General features: G+C 45.1%; 2 protein-coding genes across 3 annotated transcripts in view; one reads left to right on the forward strand and one right to left on the reverse strand.

Moving 5' to 3' along the window:
• Window positions 1-334, reverse strand: part of LOC129704116 (steroid 17-alpha-hydroxylase/17,20 lyase-like) — a 31,875-nt gene extending 31,541 nt beyond the window's left edge. The window contains 1 exon segment of the mRNA XM_055647016.1: window positions 214-334. Within this exon segment, the coding sequence (XP_055502991.1) occupies window positions 214-278 (65 nt within the window). The 5' untranslated portion in view covers window positions 279-334.
• Window positions 275-15,660, forward strand: borcs7 (BLOC-1 related complex subunit 7). 2 transcript variants are annotated; one of them, XM_055647018.1, is made up of 5 exons: window positions 275-408; window positions 4,883-4,945; window positions 6,043-6,086; window positions 6,928-6,948; window positions 13,843-15,660. In XM_055647018.1, exons 1-5 carry the CDS (start codon window positions 277-279, stop codon window positions 13,880-13,882), a joined length of 300 nt encoding a protein of 99 aa, XP_055502993.1. In that variant the 5' UTR covers window positions 275-276; the 3' UTR covers window positions 13,883-15,660. The 2 variants fall into 2 exon arrangements, with proteins under 2 accessions (XP_055502993.1, XP_055502992.1); XM_055647017.1 differs by lacking the exon at window positions 13,843-15,660 and adding an exon at window positions 10,227-10,604.
• Window positions 15,661-15,700: the final 40 nt, after the last annotated feature.

Below are 15,700 nucleotides of genomic sequence, written 5' to 3' on the forward strand. Positions count from 1 at the left end.
ACTTTTGGGACGCTGCCTGCCCTGCTGAGTGACTCACAACACTTTGTCTGAAGAAGGGTCTGGACTCTGAAACGACAACCATTCCTTCTCCCCAGCGACGCTGTTGCCTGAGCCGCTGACTTCCTCCAGCACTTGGTGCGTGTCCCCGGTGTAAACCAAAGATTATAGAGGAGCATCTTTGGTGTAAACCAGCATCTGTAGCTCCCTCCCTACCTCCTCCATGTACCGGGGCGGGGCTCCGGGCCGCCCATCACATCACATCCCCTCGCCACCAACATGGCGGCCGCCGAGCCGCAGGGCCGCTTCGGGCAGTCGGTGAAGGGCCTTCTCTCCGATAAAGTGTCCGCCTGCACCACCGACGTGATCGCCCTCACCAAGCAGATCCTGAAGGGATCCCGCAGCTCCGAGGTACCGCGGGGCGGGAGAATGAGGGAGAGAGGTGGTGGTGGAGGGCGGAGAGAAACGGAGGGGGAGATAGGGAGTATGGAAGAGTGGTGGAGGGGAGGGAGAAATAGAGAGAAGGAAAGGAAAGGGTGAATGAGAGAGAGAGAGGGAGGAAGAAAGAAAGAAAGAAAGAAAGAGAGAGGATAGATTGGGGAAGAGAGGAGAGGAAGATAGGAAAGAGGTGGAGAAGGGAGAATGGGGGAGGAGTGGAGTGGGAGAGAGGAAGGAATTATAGACAATAGACAGGAGTAGGCCATTCGGCCCTTCGAGCCAGCACCGCCATTCAATGTGATCATGGCTGATCATCCCCAATCAGTACTCTGTTCCTGCCTTCTCCTCATATCCCCTAACTCCGCTATCTTTAATCTTTATCTAGCTCTCTCTTGAAAGTATTCAGACAACTGGCCTCCACCACCCTCTGAGGCAGAGAATTCCACAGACTCACAACTCTCTGTGAGAAAAAGTGTTTCCTCATCTCCGTTCTAAATGGCTTTCCCCTTATTCTTAAAACTGTGGCTCCTGGTTCTGGACTCCCCCAACATCGGGAACATGTTTCCTGCCTCTAGCGTGTCCAAGCCCTTAACAATCTTATATGTTTCAATGAGATACCCTCTCATCCTTCTAAACTCCAGAGTGTACAAGCCCAGCTGCTTCATTCTCTCCGCATATGACAGTCCCGCCATCCCAGGAATTAACCTTGTAAACCAATGCTGCACTCTCTCAATAGCAAGAATGTCCTTCCTCAAATTAGGGGACCAAAACTGCACACTATACTCCAGGTGTGGTCTCACTAGGGCTCTGTACAACTGCAGAAGGACCTCTTTGCTCCTATATTTGATTTCTCTTGTTATAAAGGCCAACATGCCATTCGCTTTCTTCACTGCCTGCTGTATCTGCATGCTTACTTTCATAGACTGATGAACAAGGATCCCCAGATCCCATTGTACTTCCTCTTTTCCATGTTATCCATTTTGGTGGCAAAAACGGGAAAGCAGACTATTATCTAAATGGTGGCCGATTGGGAAAGGGGGAGATGCAGCGAGACCTGGGTGTCATGGTACACCAGTCATTGAAGGTAGGCATGCAGGTGCAGCAGGCAGTAAAGAAAGCGAATGGAAAGCGAAAGAAAGCATCTGCCCACTCCCCCAACCTGTCCAGTCACCCTGCATTCTCATTGCATCCTCACAGTTCACACAACCACACAACTTTGTGTCATCTGCAAATTTGCTAATGTTACTTTGAATCCCTTCATCCAAATCATTGATGTATATTGTAAATAGCTGCGGTCCAGCACTGAGCCTTGCGGTACCCCACTAGTCACTGCCTGCCATTCTGAAAGGGACCCGTTAATCCCTAATCTTTGTTTCCTGTCTGCCACCCAATTTTTTATCCATGTCAGCACTCTACCCCTAATACCATGTACCCTAATTTTGCCCACTAATCTCCTATGTGGAACCTTATCAAATGATTTCTGAAAGTCCAGGTACACTACATCCACTGGCTCTCCCTTGTCCATTTTCCTAGTTACATCCTCAAAAAATTCCAGAAGATTAGTCAAGCATGATATCCCCTTTGTAAATCCATGCTGACTCGGACCGATCCTGTTACTGCTATCCAAATGTGCGGGTATTTCATCTTTTATAATCGACTCCAGCATCTTTCCCACCACCGATGTCAGTTTAACTGGTCTATAATTCCCTGTTTTCTCTCTCCGCCTTTCTTAAAAAGTGGGATAACATTAGCTACCCTCCAATCCACAGGAACTGACCCTGAGTCTATAGAACATTGGAAAATTATCACCAATGCATCCACGATTTCTAGAACCACTTCCTTAAGTACCCTGGGATGCAGACCATCAGGCCCTGTGGATTTATCAGCCTTCAGTCCCATCAGTCTACCCAACACCATTTCCTGCCTAATGTGGATTTCCTTCAGTTCCTCGGTCACCCCAGATCCTCTGGCCTCTACTATATCAGGAAGATTGCTTGGGTACTCGTTAGTGAAGACGCATCCAAAGTACCTGTTCAATTCATCTGCCATTTCCTTGTTCCCCATAATAACCATAACCATATAACCATATAACAATTACAGCACGGAAACAGGCCATCTCAACCCTTCTAGTCCGTGCCGAACACGTATTCTCCCCTAGTCCCATATACCTGCGCTCACACCATAACCCTCCATTCCTTTCCCGTCCATATAACTATCCAATTTATTTGTAAATGATAAAAACGAACCTGCCTCCACCACCTTCACTGGAAGCTCATTCCACACAGCGACCACTCTCTGAGTAAAGAAGTTCCCCCTCATGTTACCCCTAAACTTCTGTCCCTTAATTCTCAAGTCATGTCCCCCTTGTTTGAATCTTCCCTACTCTCAGTGGGAAAAGCTTATCCACGTCAACTCTGTCTATCCCTCTCATCATTTTAAAGACCTCTATCAAGTCCCCCCTTAACCTACTGCGCTCCAAAGAATAAAGCCCTAACTTGTTCAACCTTTCTCTGTAACTTAGTTGCTGAAACCCAGGCAACATTCTAGTAAATCTCCTCTGTACTCTCTCTATTTTGTTAACATCCTTCCTATAATTAGGCGACCAAAATTGCACACCATACTCCAGAATTGGCCTCACCAATGCCTTGTACAATTTTAACATTACATCCCAACTTCTATACTCAATGCTCTGATTTATAAATTCACCTTTTTCGGTCTTCAAGGGTCCAACTTTGGTCTTAACTAATTTTTTCCTCTTCACATACCTAAAGAAGCTTTTACTATCCTCCTTTATATTCTTTGCTAACTTACCTTCGTACCTCATCTTTTCTTCCCGTATTGTCTTTTTCGTTACCTTATGTTGCCCTTTAAACATTACCCAAACCTCTTGCTTCCCGCTCATGTTTGCTACGTTGTACTTCTCCTTTATTTTTATACTGTCCCTGACGTCCCTTGTTAGCCACGGTCTCCCCTTACTCCCCTTGGAATCTTTCTGCCTCCTAGGACTGATCCTGCACCTTCTGTATTATTCCTAGAAATTCCTGCCATCGTTGTTCTACTGTCATCCCTGCTAGGTTAGCTTTCCAGTCAACTTTGGCCAGCTCCACCCTCATGGCCCCACAGTCCCCTTTATTCAACTGTAACACTGACACCTCCGATCTACCCTTGTCTCACATGTCTCTGTAATTCTCACAACATCATACTTGCCAATTTCTAACTGAACCTCAAGCTCGTCCACTTTATTTCTTATACTTTGCGCATTCATATACAACACTTCGACCTCCGTATTCACGTCTTCCCTCGCATCGCTCGCAATTGGCCCTGACCTTACTCTTTTATCCCTTCTTGAACTTTCCTTCCCATTAATTAGAGAATCTTTTGTAATTTTTCCTGTACTCACTTCCCCTTCAACTCCCATCTTTATAATCCCAATTTGTCAATCCCTCCCCCTCACTATTTAGTTTAAACCCACACGTGTAGCCCTAGCAAATTTGACTGCCAGAATGTCGGTCCCCCTCCAGTTAAGGTGTAACCCGTCCCTTTTGTACAGGTCACCCCTACCTCAGAAGAGATCCCAGTGGTCTATGAATCTAAATCCTGTTCCCTGCACCAGCCCCTCAGCCACATTCAGATCCCCAATCTCCCTGTTCCTGTCCTCACTAGCACGAGGTACTGGAAGCAATCCAGAGATAACCACCCTAGAAGTCCTGCTTTTCAGTCTTCTTCCTTACTCTCCGAACTCAAGTTGAAGAACCTCCTTCCTCTTCTTCCTGATGTCGTTTGTGCGTACGTGCACAACTACTGCCGGCTGTTCACTTTCTCTCTCAAGGATGTTCTGAATTGCGCTCGTCAAGCAGATCCCTCAGCTCTGAGTTAAGGGGGGAGGGAAGGGGAAGATGGGAGGGAGGTGAGGAAGGGGAACGGACAGTGGAGTGGGGGAGAGAATGGAGGGAGGGGAGGTGTATTGAGGCCGAGAGTAGGTCAAGAGGGGGGGGGGGAGGGGGTTGGGGGGGGAGGGGGCAGGGGAGGGGACGTGCTGGGTACGGGAAAGGCATGGGGAAAGGAAGGAGGATATGTGTGAGGGGATGGATGGGGGAGAGGAGAAGAAGGAGGAGAGGGGGAAATAAAGAGGCTGAGTTTAAAATTATTAATAGACACCAGGAACTGCTGATACTGGGATCTTGAGCAAAACACAAAGTGCTAGAGATACTCAGTGTGCCAGGCAACATCTGTAGAGGGAAATGGAATTCTGAAGATGGCATTCCATTCACTCCACAGATGCTGACTGACCTGTTTATTTACTCCAGCACTGTGTGTTTTGCTCAAGATTTCAGCATCGGCAGTTCTTTGTGTCTAGGAAATAAATGATCCTGACTACTTGTGCTTCTTGACATCACATTACAGTGTGTAAGCAAGTAAATTGTGAGCTGATTTTCCATTTTTCCAGCTCCTTGGCCAGGCAGCCAGAAACATGGTGCTGCAAGAAGACTCCATACTCCACTCAGAGGACGTAAGTACTTATCTTACAGATTCAAGGATCTACAGATGCTGGAATCTTGCATAGTGCACAAAGTTTGCCAGGCAGTATCTCAGGTGATGTTTCGGGTCTGAAGAATGGTCCTCACCCGAAACGTCACCCATCCATGTTCTCCAGAGGTGGTGCCTGACCCGCTGAGTTACTCCAGCACTTTATGTTCTTATACTTCACCTGATCTCTCCCTCTCTCTGTCCAAATGCTGGCTGAATATTTGTGTCATTCACAAGTTCATACGTTCTAGGAGCAGAATTAGGCCATTTGGCCCATCAAGTCTGTTTCACCGTTCAACCACAGATGATCTATTTGTTACCCATTCAAACCCATTTTACTGCCTTCTCTCCATAATCTTTGATACTCTTTCTAATCAGGAACATATCAATCTCCACTTTAAAAATACTTGATGACTTGGCCTCCATCGCCGTGAGTGGCAAAGAATTCCACAGATTCACCACCCTCTGACTAAAGAAATTCCTCGCATCCTGTCACGTCACGTTTCCTACCTTACACTTACAAGTGATTCATAGGCCCTTTGTATTCTCATCTGAATTAAACATTGGTATCAGATTGATGTAAATGGCATAAGAATTTAATTTTGTTGTTACTGAGATCTAGTAACATTAATTAATTGAATGTAGATATGTGGTAACTGCTCCTTTAGGGAATTTCAAACTATTCATTTAATAACATGATGGATGACAACAGTTGACCTCCATACTGCCTGGTATCCATCAGTCTTTAGCTTAGAGATACAGCGTGGAAACAGGTATTTCGGTCCACCGAGTCCACGCCTACCAGAGGTCACCCCGTACACTAGCTGTATCATATTCTGCGCAGACCGCACCCGTCATCAGGCCCGAACCCAGGTCTCGGACGCTGTGAGGCAGCAACACTGCCGCTGTGCCACTCTAATCACTTATTCTTGCTGATATTTTCATGTTTTCAAAACCCCGTGTTTTACTTGCATGAAAAGCATTGTGGGATTCAAAAACACGTAAATTAAACCTATAAGCGACTATACTGTGCTATACTCATTAATGCTCTCTTCATTATTTTCTTTGTGTTTTGGGCAGAGTCTACGTAAGATGTCAATTATAACAACACACCTTCAGTACCAGTAAGTATAATTCCTTTTATAACTTGTCATTCCTGTTCATTCTCCTTCCCTCCATCCATTCCATCCCAATACAATTTCACACGCCAATGCTATGTCCAGTGTGAGCTTCGTGAAAAATGCACAGATGGGTTTCCTCCCAAGACGTGCAGATTGTGGGTGAATTGGCTTCTGTAAATTGCCCCTCGTGTGTAGGAAATGGATGAGAAAATGTGATAACATGGAATTATTGAGTACGGGTGATTGATGGCCGGCATGCACATGGTGGGTTGAAGGGCTTGTTTCCATGCTTAGTTTTAGTTAAGTTTAGAGATACAGTGCGGAAACAGGCCCTTCGACCCACCGAGTCCGCACCGACCAGCGATCCCTGCACATTAACGCTATCCTACTACAAGGGACAATTTACGCATGCACCAAGCCAATTACCCTACATACCTGTACGTCTTTGAGTGTGGGAGGAAACCAAAGATCTCTGAGAAAACCTACCATGGGGAAAATGTACAAACTCCGTACAGATAGCGCCCATAGTCGGGATCGAACCCGGGTCTCCTGCGCTGCAAGCGCTGTAAGGCAGCAACTCTACCGCTGCGGCACCGTGCCGCTATGTATCTAAACTAATCTGTGTTGTAACTGACAAATATTACTGCTAGTTCCTTTGTTCAGAAGGTCAAGACCAGTATAAAATGGCTCCTTCCAATATGAGGAATTAAAGAATTGAAAATATAATAAAATTATTTTTATTTAAAATACATTTTGTGTCAAGAATAAAATATACTACATTTTGTTTATAAGTTAATACATTTACTAAGTTTCTGAATTTCTAAGTTTGTGTTGTCTTCTACAGGCAGGAGGCTATACAGAAAAAGTAAGTATTTCCAGCACTGCATTGTATGAACTCTACTCTAATTAAAATATTCCACTGTGTGCTTATTGCTCATCTTTTTTTCACTGGGCGTGAATCATTCTTCTCTCAAATACTCTGCTTTTCTCTTGAGCATGCCAAAGTGGATTCCCTCATATTTAACCACATGTTATTCTATCTGCCATTTTCCCACCCCCTCAGCTCGTCCATCTCCCCATGAACCCTCTTTAAATCATCCTCCTGTATTCACGTCCCACCTAGTTTCGTATCAGAAGCAGATTTGGAAACATGACTTTCTGTTCCCTCAACCAAATTATTGATATGAGGAGTTAAGACTCGCTCGCTGATCACTGTTTGCTGACCTTCTGCACAGTGGCGCAGTGGTAGAGTTATTCACACGGACTGGGCAGCGTTCACCATTTTTTACAGTTCAATAATTCAATAGTGCTTTATTTGTCACATATGCAACTGCACAGTGAAATTATTTTTTTGCATATATTACACATGCAGGTGCCGCCATTATTCAATGTGCGGTAGGCCCGCACGCTCGATGTACTGGAGTAGTTCCCATGAACCAATGTCCCTCTTTTTACATCTGATTCATTCCTGGGTATTTGGGTTGCCAAAGCGGGCTGTGATACAACCAGCCAATATGCTGGTTCTTCACACATTTGCTATTTCTCCATCCAATTCTATAGGTGATCTATATCCAGCTGTGTACTTTGACAGCCTTCCCCGCCGTCTGCAATTCCAGCAAATTCAATAGTGCACAAAACGCTTCTTCCACCAAATTTATGTTCAGTTTCCTAACGCTGTGATAAACACATTATGGATAGACAAATATTATACTCCCATGTCTTACAGACCTTAGCGGGAATGTTGTAAAGTTGGGGGCAGGTCAGCACAGTTTGCAGGTTGACCTTCTATTCCAGATTTATGGTTCAAGATATTTTCACTTTTTTTCAACACAACCCAGCAGCTTCTTGCCAGAGTAGATAAGGAAAGAGACGGCCACCCAGAGAGGGAGGTAACATCTGGTAGCCAAAGCATTGATGTTCCCCCACTGTGCATGAGGAGGAAAGGTCGTTCCACGGGTGCCTTATCACCATCGTAACAACATGTTCCGCGGCTCCGTGTTTGTGATCCGCTCTCTCACAGGATGTTCCCAACCTGTCATAACGTTTTCTCACGATCTCCAGCTGTTCACACTTTGTGAGTGGTTTCAATTCAAGCGGGCGGCACAGTTGTGCAGCTGGTAGAAATGCTGCCTCACACCGCCAGAGTGCTGTCTGCGTGGAGTTTACACCCTTCTCCCTGTGATCGCGCGGGTTTCCTCCAGGTGCTCCGATTTCCTCCCACGTCCCAAAGGCGTGCGGGTTTGTAGGTTAATAGGCCCTCTATAAATTGCCTCTAGTGTGTAGGGAGCAGATGCGAAAGTGAGATAACATAGAACTACTGCGAACTGGGAATCAATGGACGGCGTGGACTCAGTAGGCCTGTTTCCATGCTATATCAATAAACTAAACACTCCAAATGTCAGCAAATTGCATTGTAAAACATTCCTAGATGTCCCACAGGACAGTGATCAAACAACGTTAGATCTGGCTACCACATAGAGAATTCACAAGGAACTGCAGATGCTGGAATCTTCGCTCATCCCTTCCCACCCAAACCACAGCTGATCTTATACCTCCTTCCCACCTCCATCCAGGGACGCCACAAGTTCTACCAAGTGAGACAGAGGTTCATATGCACCTCCCCTAACTTCATCTACTGCATCTGATGTTCCTGATGTGGCCTCCTGTACATCAGTGAGACCAACCAAAGACTCAGCGACCGTTTCACAGAAATATGTCACTCAGTCCGCTGGATCTCCCGGTTGCTAACCACTTTAACTCCCCTTCCCATATTGACCTTTCTGTCCTGGGCCTTCTTCATTGCCAGAGTGAGGCCACACGCTAACTGGAGGAACAGCACCTCATATTTTGCTTAGGTAGCTTACAACTCAATGGCATGAACAGAATTCTCCAATATTAAGTCACTTCTACGAACACCTCCCCGTCTCCCATCCCCTATTTTTACCCCCACCCTTCCCCTGAACCCGGGCTGACCTTGCACAAGTTTCTTCCCCCTCCCCTCTGAAAGTCAGTTAAGTAGCTTCACATTTTGCAGCATGCATCCTTCTTAGACTCACACCAGTCTATCCAACAATCTGCTTTTCAGGGAACCTCCTCGCCTGAGGTCATCTGTTTTCCACCTTCATTTCACTTGCCTCTTTCTTCTTCAATTTATTACGCTTTGCTCCCTATTCTAATCAGTCTGAAGAAGGGTCCAGACCCGAAACGTCACCAATCCATTTTCTCCAGAGATGCTGCCTGACCCGCTGAGTTACTCCAGCACTTAGTCTATATTTATTATAAACCAGCATCTGCAGTTCCTTTTTATTTCCCCATGCCATCTGCGATGGATTAAGCTGTTCTGGAGAGGTTTTACCCATGTTGCATGTGCTGTATAAAGAGTTTGCATTCCTTGGTATGGGTAACTTTACCGCAGGGGCGGTTTTTGAGCATGTTACCAGGATGGAAATTTTTAGCTGTGAGGAGATATTAGATAGTGTGGGGTTGCATTGTATGGAACAGAGGAGGCTGAGGGGACACTTAATTGAGTTGAGTTAAATGATGAGGCACAACAAGTTTGTAAACACCATACTCAATAGATAATATCATAAACAAAGAAAAGTTCAATTTCTAAATGAACCCAATAGTGTGTGAAAAACAGCACAAAGTCCCTAGTGCAACCAAGGCAGTTTGTAGTTCGGCCTACAAATTTTAAAAGATTTTTGTTCATACATGAAACAGGCACTTAATATATATTTACTTCATTATCTGTAACATGAATGATGCAAAATTAAATCAGAGCGGAAAGAACGATTCTGTTATTTGAGTTTAATTTATTGTCACATGTACCGAGGTGCAGTGAAAAGCCTTTGTTGCGTGTTAACTAGTCAGTGGAAAGAATATTTGATTACAATCGAGCCATCCACAATATGCAGTTACATCTTGATAATGTGAATAAGGTTTAGTTCAAGATAAAGTCAAGTACAGTTCAATCAAAGATAGTCTGAGGGTCTCCAATGAGGTAGATCGTCGCTCAGGACTGCTTTCCAGTTGTTGGTGGAATGGTTCATTTGCCTGATAGCAGCATTTAAATGACCATTGATGTGAAAGCATATTACCAGGTTAAATATAAATGGGTTTTTCTTCTCTCAAATGTTTCAATAGCGTTGAACTTTCTACAAACCTTCAGGACCAGCTGAAGCATCTACTAAAGTGAACTGGAAGATGACAAGATAACTCTTCACAGGAGATGAAGTCCTTGCTTGGAATTTGGGGGAAGAGAGGTGGAAGGAGAGTGCGGTGTGCACTCACAATAGCAAGGATCGTGGATGTTGATGCATCTTCATTGAGCTCTAAAAGGCAACAACCAGAACCTTACCAAGTGTGGGGTTAGATCTGCTGCTGAGAAGGAATGCTCAGCGGACTCTGAACTTGGAACGCATAATGTATTTGAAGTCTGAAGAAGGGACCCGACCCGAAACATCACCTATCCATGTCCTCCAGATATGCTGCCTGACCCGCTCAGTTATTCCAGCATTTTGTTTTATAAACCAGCATCTGCAGTTCCTTGTTTCAACATAATGTAATAATTGGTGTTCATAACTTTATAAGTTACTAGATCAAGTGCAGACCCGTTGGGTCTGTCTCCCCCAACGCGGGGGGGGGGGGGGGGGGGGGGGGGCGGCATAAGGCGTTGCACACACTAACCACCCCAAACACACACTAACTCCCCCCCGCACACACACGTTAAGCGCTCCCTCTGTTCCCCACTCTCTATCTCCCCCCCTCCTCCCTCTATTCCCGTCTTCCCCCACTCTCCCTCCTCAACTCCCCCCTTCCCCCCCTCTCTCCCTACCCCCTCCTCTCCCTCAATCCCGCCACTCTCCCTCTTCACCTCCTCATGATCTACCTGCCCCAGGGAGCCCGCTGCACAGGTCCAGAGTCAGCCTCAGCTCCTAGGCCTCGCGTCCTCTCTCTACCCCCGGAGCCCGCCAGTGATCTCCGGGTCGTCACAGAGACCACGCATCATTATTGGTTGATATTGACTGTTATATTGTTCAGTGGTACTTTATTTGTCACAAATCTAACTGCATAGTGAAATTCTTTTTGCGCATTTAGACATGCAGGCGCCGCCATATTTTAGCACCATTTCCAAAGTCTGGTCAGCCCGCCTGCTTGATGTGTGGTGGGGGCATTTCCCGCGACCAACGTCCCGGCCTGGCCACCTTTGTGTCCCGTGGGCGCCAAGGCGCTGGAGGCATTACCCCGGTTCATACACCCCCCCCTCCCTCGGTTCACCCACCTACCGGCCCTTGCTCCTCACATCCAATGTCTCCAGCTCCCTCCCGATAACGACAAGCCTTCGGGCAGGTCCCGCCAACTCAGCCATTCCATTGGTCTACTTTAATTATGTTAGAATTGATTTGTAATTAATTGCCTGCGTCCCATCAATGCATAGATGGCCATGGATCCATCTTGATGTCCCGACCCGAAATGTCACCTTTCCAAAGAAAGACACAAAATGCTGAAGCAACTCCAGTCAGGCAGCATTCTGGAGAACATGGATGCGTTTGGTTTCGAGTTGGGACTCTTCTTTGTTACCCGTCCATGTTCTCCAAGGATGCTGCCTGACCTGCTGAGTTACTCCAGCACTTTGTCTTTTATTTTTTGTAAATCCATATCCTTGTTTCTACATGTATACCCACCAAACTGTTAACACGCGGTCAATTCACCATGGGGAATTATAAGAGTTTAACGTAAGCTCAAAGTTGCAATATTGTATTGAACATTTATTGGAATTAATACTGCTTTGTAAAAGGATCTTTGAAAGTTTATTACATTTATTGTGCATAATATTGCTGTTGTATAGTTGCCACGTCCCTTAAGTGGACAGGTTGTTTACATGTCACATCATCCTTCAGATGGATAGCTAAGAGGTATCCCTCCACATAGGGTTCTACTGGCAAGTTTCGTATCTGTGTGTGTCTCTCCATGCCTCAGTGTTGATTTTGACTTTTGCTGCCTACACATAACTGCAACCAGGATCTCCACTTGTCTTGGGCTTGTGCGACAGCAAGTGTTTCCAAGGTATCAAAGGATGCATAATGTTTATACTGTAGCTTCTGTAAACTAGTGTCCTAGAAAAGTATAAATCAAATAGGGTGGCACAGTGGTGCAGCGGTAGCATTGTTCCCTACAGCGTCAGAGACATGGTTTCGATTCTGACTACAGGTGCTGTCTGTATGGAGTCTGTACGTTCTCCCTGTGATCATGTGGGTTTTCTCCAAGTGCTCCGGTTTCCTCCCACACTCCAAAGATGTGCAGGTTTGTAATGGCTTCTGTACATTGTAAATTATCCCTAGTTTGTCGGACAGTGCTAGTGTATGGGATGGTCGCTGGTTGGCGTGGACTCACTGGGCCAAAGGGCCAGTTTCCATGCTGTAACTCTAAAGTAAAGTTATCGTCACTGTTGTAGAGTTGCTTGTACTGTACTACATTTATTAAAGCAAGTGTGCAAAATGTGCATTCATTTTTTTTCTTCTGTGTTTCTGAACTTTGTTCTTTTGTGTTAAACTGATGTGATTTTAATCAAGACCTCAAAAAGCACAAAGTGCTGGAGTAACTCAGCGGGTCAGGCAGCATCTCTCGGGAAAAATATGGGTGACGTTTTGGGTCGGGACCCTCTTCAGACCTTCCTTCCTGACCCGAAATGTCACCCATCCATGTTCTCCAGAGATGCTGCCTGCATCTCCTAGTTATTCTTTTGTGCTTTGTGCTTTTTTTGTGCTCAAAGTTCTAGTATCAGCAGTTCCTTGTGTCTACTTTGCCTCTCAGAAGTAGTACTAGGATGAATCTACCAATATTACCAGCTGACTTGACGGTGTTTGTGGAATTTTTCCCAGCCTGCGAAGTATATCAGAACAAAACAGGAAAATATTAACTGACTGCTACTCCTCAATTGCTACCAGAATATTATTAGTTTAGTTTAGAGATGGAACATGGAAACAGGTCTTTCAACCCACCAGGTCCATGCCAACCATTGATCACCTGTTCACACTAATTCCATGTTACCCCCCTTTCACTACTCATCAGGAGCAATTTACAGAGTCCAATCAAGCTACAAACACTTGCGTCTTTGGGATGTAGGAGGAAACTGGAGCACCCGTAGGAAACCAACGCGGTCACAGGGAGAACGTGCAAACTCCACACACAGACAGCACCTGACATCAGGATCGAACCTGGGTCTCGCGCTGTGAGGCAGCAATTCTATCGCTGTGTTGCCCAAACTTCAGCGGTCAGATTTTAGCAAAGAGTTTGATTGAAACTGCCCGATATCAGGCGCCTGTAGCATTGTTCATAAGTTATAGACGTAGAATTAGGCCATTCAGCCCATTAAATTTACCCCACCACTCAATCATGGTTGATCTATTTTTTTCTCAACCCCATTCTCCAGCCTTCTCCCCATAACCCCCGACACCTTTACTAATTAAGAATCTGTCAGTCTGCACATTATAAAATACCCAATGACTTGGCTTCCATAAATTCCACACATTCACCAGTCTTTGACTGAAGAAATCCCTCTTCACTAAAGGTACATCCTTTTATTCTGAGTCTGTGGCCTCTGGTCCCACTATGGAAACATCCTCTCCACATCCATGTTTATTAGTTTCTCCAAGTAACTTAGTTTCTCTCTCCACTGATGCTGCTTGACCTGACTTGAGTGTTTCTGGTGTTGTCTGTTTTGCTTTTAGTAAGGAATTTATTTTGCTTTCCCTTCAAGCTCACACTGCAGATACTTTGAGGGGAATACGGACTCATAATGTGAACAACTGTATTTGTAACTTTACAAACTGAATGAACAGCAGCTGCCTGAAGTTACAGCACTATTGGTACTGATTTAACTTTCCATTCAACTCCTTGAACTTTGCTCTGCATCATATCTCCTGCCTTTTGAAAATGTTCCATTGTAGAGCCTTGAAAATCTGTTTACCGCAGTTATTACTGCGAGTGATAAGATGTTTCACATTCTATCGCTCTCAGTAACAGCTGTTGTAAACATGCTTATCCCTTATCTGTAGTGTTCTTGAAACTCAAAAGGCTTGAAATAAAGATTCTACATCTACAATACTGTAGACTTATTTTTATGATTTAAATCTATATTTGCTCATGGACAATCAAAAACCTGACAGTGAATAGTCTGAGTAAGCGATTGCACTAGAAGTCCCATTTGTACATAACTAGAGAGCTTTACTCTGTCAGACTGAATAAATGAATGACACTGTTCTGGTGTTAAATCCCAAAGATCTGCTGCTTGGTACTTCAGTTTATTTACATTACAGATACAGTGTGGAACTAGGCCCTTTGGTCCTCCGTGTCCACACCAACCATGACATGGGGTAAGAATTAGGCCATTCAGCCCTTCGAGTCTACTCCGCCATTTAATCATGGCTGATCTATTTTTTCATCTCAACCCCTCTCTTGCCTTCTCCCCATAACCTTTGACGCCGTTCCTAATCAAGAACCTACCAATCTCTGCCTTAAAAAATACCCAATCTCTTAGACTCCACGACCATCTGTGGCAATGAATTCCACCGATTCACCACCCTCTGGCTAAAGAAATTCATCATTATGTCCATTTTGAAGGTATGTACTTTTATTCTGAGGCTGTGCCCTGTGGCCCTAGACTCTCATTGCTGGAGAAACATCCTTTCCAGGACCATTGATCATTAGTTCTATTGTATTCCCACTCTCGCATCTGACACTATGGCGAATTTGCAGAGGCCAATTAACCTATAAACCTGTACGTCGTTGGAATGTGGGAGCAAACCAGAGCACCCGGAAGAAATCCACGCGGTCACATGGAGAACATGTAAACATCACAGAAAGTACCCAAGGTCGGGATCAAAGCTGAGCTACTCTCATAGCCTACATTTGGTCCTTATCCTTCTAAACCTTTTCTATCCATTTGTCTATCCAAATTGGGATGGGAGATTGCAACCTTCATGTGGTCTGCCCTGTTTCGACGAATGCAATCAACCTAGCGTGCACAATCAAGTGAGATCAAATAGAACAAGTTGTCCTTCAGCTTTGCACGCCACATGCAAGAAGAAGTCTATCCAAATGTCATAGTCATACAGCATAGAAACAGGCCCTTCGACCCAACTTGCCTATGCCAACCAAGATGCCCATCCACACTAGTCCCACCTGCCTGCGTTTGGCCCATATCTATCTCTAAACCTTTCCTATTCATGTACCTTCCCAAGTGTTTCTTAAATGCTGTTGTAGTACAGGACCTACCTCCTCAGGCTGCTCATTCCATATATATGTGGAAAAAGTTGCTCCTCACCTTAAACCTATGTCCTTGTGTCTTCTCCTTTATACATCTCCAGAAGGTCGCCTCTCAGGTTCTATTAAATCTTTCCCCCTCCCTTCACCTTGAACCTATGGTATCTTATATAAAAATAAAATACCTTTATACACCTTTAATGTGGTCCTGGGGCCTCATCCTTTTCTCCAAAGAAAATGCATGCAGCGTTTGAAAGTGAGCTTGCACCCTGTTTATTTTTGCATTATTCTTTTAAACTCGTATGATTCTGACCTTTGTACTGTGGATTACAAACTGGGGTGGGTGTGGGGGG

The sequence above is a fragment of the Leucoraja erinacea genome, chromosome 15 (assembly GCF_028641065.1).
Source record: "Leucoraja erinacea ecotype New England chromosome 15, Leri_hhj_1, whole genome shotgun sequence".
Taxonomy (NCBI): domain Eukaryota; kingdom Metazoa; phylum Chordata; class Chondrichthyes; order Rajiformes; family Rajidae; genus Leucoraja; species Leucoraja erinaceus.

Bases quoted from the DNA above. Each gene is read 5' to 3' on its own strand.
- borcs7 (XM_055647017.1), top strand. From the start codon at position 277: ATGGCGGCCGCCGAGCCGCAGGGCCGCTTCGGGCAGTCGGTGAAGGGC. The intron at 409-4,882 runs GTACCGCGGGGC...CCATTTTTCCAG, and splicing joins AGGGATCCCGCAGCTCCGAG to CTCCTTGGCCAGGCAGCCAG. The intron at 6,087-6,927 runs GTAAGTATAATT...TGTCTTCTACAG, and splicing joins ACAACACACCTTCAGTACCA to GCAGGAGGCTATACAGAAAA.